The following is a 2,500-nucleotide window of genomic DNA, read 5'->3' as shown; positions in this document are numbered from 1 at the left end:
TGTGAACGTGCAATGGTTTGAACTGTACATCAATAGTACAGAATTTCTGCACCATTATATTTGTAAATGGAATGCGAGTGTACCTCTGAATTCATAGAGACGCAGAATTTCTGCACCCTCTTTTTTTTTTTTTGTAGGTATCCCATGCCGATTGCTACACATGATGATGCAGAATTTTTGCACCCCCCCAGGTTTGCGTTGGTGAATTATTTTTGGTTTGACTAAAATTAAGGCATGCAGAATTTCTGCATCCATTTTATTTGTAGATGGATTTTTGAGTGTGCCACTGAACTTAAAGAGTCGCAGAAGTTCCGCATCTCTTACTTTTTTCATCAATAGTGTGATTTCAATTCGCAAGACACAGGAAGGATGCAGAATTTTTGCATCCATGTACGTGACAAATTATTAAGAGCAGTCATGTTGTTATACCAATGCATTTTTTTCATCTAAAATGCCACTTAGTGCTTGTTTTCTCTTTTATACTGCAATTTTGAAGGGTTTAATTGGGTTCTGTGAAGTATGTACAGTTTTTGCCCGAGAGTTTTCTGTGAAAAATAGTGCTCGTTGGAAATTCGTGATATTGTGACATACGTTTGGAAATGAATTTTAAAGGTACTAGCGTTATATTACTCCAATAAACGTATGTATGCAGTAAGATACTAGTATTGCTTGACTGAATTTGAACATTCCTTGTAGTTATCGAGGTGGTTGACCACGAAAAATTCAATTTTGGAAAAACGCATTTTATTTTGGAACACGTGGCCCTCTATCTACAAAAGAATCTAAAAGTACTGAACATAGAAATTAGACATTAAAAAAATGGATAAAAATACCATAAGTACATGAATCATGGCAACGCCATCGAAGTTAAAAACATTAACAATCAATTTAGTTAAATACGATTAAATTAAAATAAAAACTAGATAAAGTTAATAAAAAGTAAATCGCTGATTTTCCATAAATGTTACCCTAATGTATTTTTAAAGAAATTAACAGTGCTTGTCTCAACTAGCCTGAAAACAATGATCATTCTTGTAAGCAAGTTCTCGTAATACAATGCGTACAATTTCGTATAAACTGCTATGTATATGTTTTAACAGCGAAAAATATTACAAAAACCCTTTAGAAGGGGGGAAGGAGGGAGGCATGAAAGTTGACGTTTCCCAAACACCTGATCGTCTTTTTTTTTTTTTTTTTAATTAGTAGCAATACTCTCGGTCAGGAACCCATGACCCGGAGCCTACAACTCTACTGTATTCGTGTAACGGCGTTTTTACAGACCGATTTATTTTTAGATTGAATTTCCCGCAAATGAGACTCCCACAGGAGCCCGTTGACCAATTACAAGAAATTAAGCTGACGTCTTAGGGTCACCGAACCGGAATTGCCTTTGTTTTTTTACCTAATTCGCGGGAAGGGCTAGTCTAAAAATAAACCTACTTGTGAAAACGCCGTTTCACAGACGCTGTATGGAAGTTGCACGCTCCAGATGGGCTCTTTTTTCGGTTGAGTAAACGAGGAATCAATCGGTGAAAGATGAAAACTATCGATGATGCACATGCTTCTCAATGATCCTTCCTTGAACTTAAAAGCAATTACGAGTTTCTTAGTAGAAATCTACAAGGCCTTACGCTGAGTTTTGTTCCACTCTAACGGCGGCTAAGTATAGATAAAAACCAACCTTAGAGGCTAAGTAGCATTCTTTCATAGTAATAATATGATATGTAGCCTATAGAGCTGGTGCATGATCAGTCATTATTGGTTTAGTTGAAGCAATCGCATTAGCGTTAGCTAGCAATAACCGCAAAGTTTAACGGGAAAATAAAGTGCTTGTATAGCATGGTCGCAACTTGGAGTACATAATGCCACGTACCCTTCAGGAAACATTCTATGAAGTGTTCTGTTATTGTAATAATAATTCATATTCCCTCTTAACTTTTTGTGGCAAACCGAACAACCGAGGTTTCCGATTGGTACACCCAGATATACAGTGAATGGACTCCCTTTAATTTGATCACCATTTAGAAGCACGGACAACAGATATTTTCCCTCGGCATCCGCGGGTAAAGCGTAGCTTGCGGTGTAAGTACCTAAAGCATTTTCCTTCAAATTTACCTTAAGAGCCTTCTCATCGTTACCTTTCTTCAGCTTTGCTTCAAATACGTTGCCTCGCAAGCCACAAACACGGCCTTTGCTGTCGCGTATAGTAATGGTGAAAGAGGCAACGTCCTCTCCAGATTTTACCACCGTTAACCCAAACTGCCCGCTTGCCGTGGTGTTGGCTGCACATGCAGAGTTGTCTAAAACAGAACCTGTCTCGCTGAGGACGTCCCGCAACTTCTTTACATCAACGGAAAAGTCTAAAATGCTGTTGGTTTTTGGGTCAAGCACAGGAGGTTGGCTCTCTAGGGCCCCAAGGGTTGACACTATATCCGATCTGGCAACAAGAAGCTTGACATTGCCTGAGGATTGGGCAGCTGTCTTGGCGCGTTGGATGCCA

General features: G+C 38.8%; 1 protein-coding gene across 4 annotated transcripts in view; it reads right to left on the bottom strand.

Moving 5' to 3' along the window:
• The window catches only part of LOC138041046 (tripartite motif-containing protein 2-like), a 28,276-nt gene that overhangs the window by 749 nt on the left and 25,027 nt on the right, over positions 1-2,500 (bottom strand). For 2 of the 4 annotated variants that reach the window (XM_068886822.1, XM_068886824.1), the window contains exon 4: positions 1,592-2,500. This exon is cut by the window's right edge and continues 128 nt beyond it. In XM_068886822.1, the coding sequence (XP_068742923.1) occupies positions 1,792-2,500 (709 nt within the window). In that variant the 3' untranslated portion in view covers positions 1,592-1,791. Of the gene's footprint in view, positions 1-798 lie in introns of those variants that run through there. The other 2 variants (XM_068886826.1, XM_068886823.1) reach the window with 2 other exon arrangements.

Source organism: Montipora capricornis, chromosome 3, assembly GCF_036669925.1.
Source record: "Montipora capricornis isolate CH-2021 chromosome 3, ASM3666992v2, whole genome shotgun sequence".
NCBI lineage: Eukaryota > Metazoa > Cnidaria > Anthozoa > Scleractinia > Acroporidae > Montipora > Montipora capricornis.
The sequence above is the reverse complement of the archived record's forward strand: the minus strand, read 5'-3'. Positions and strand labels throughout refer to the sequence as shown.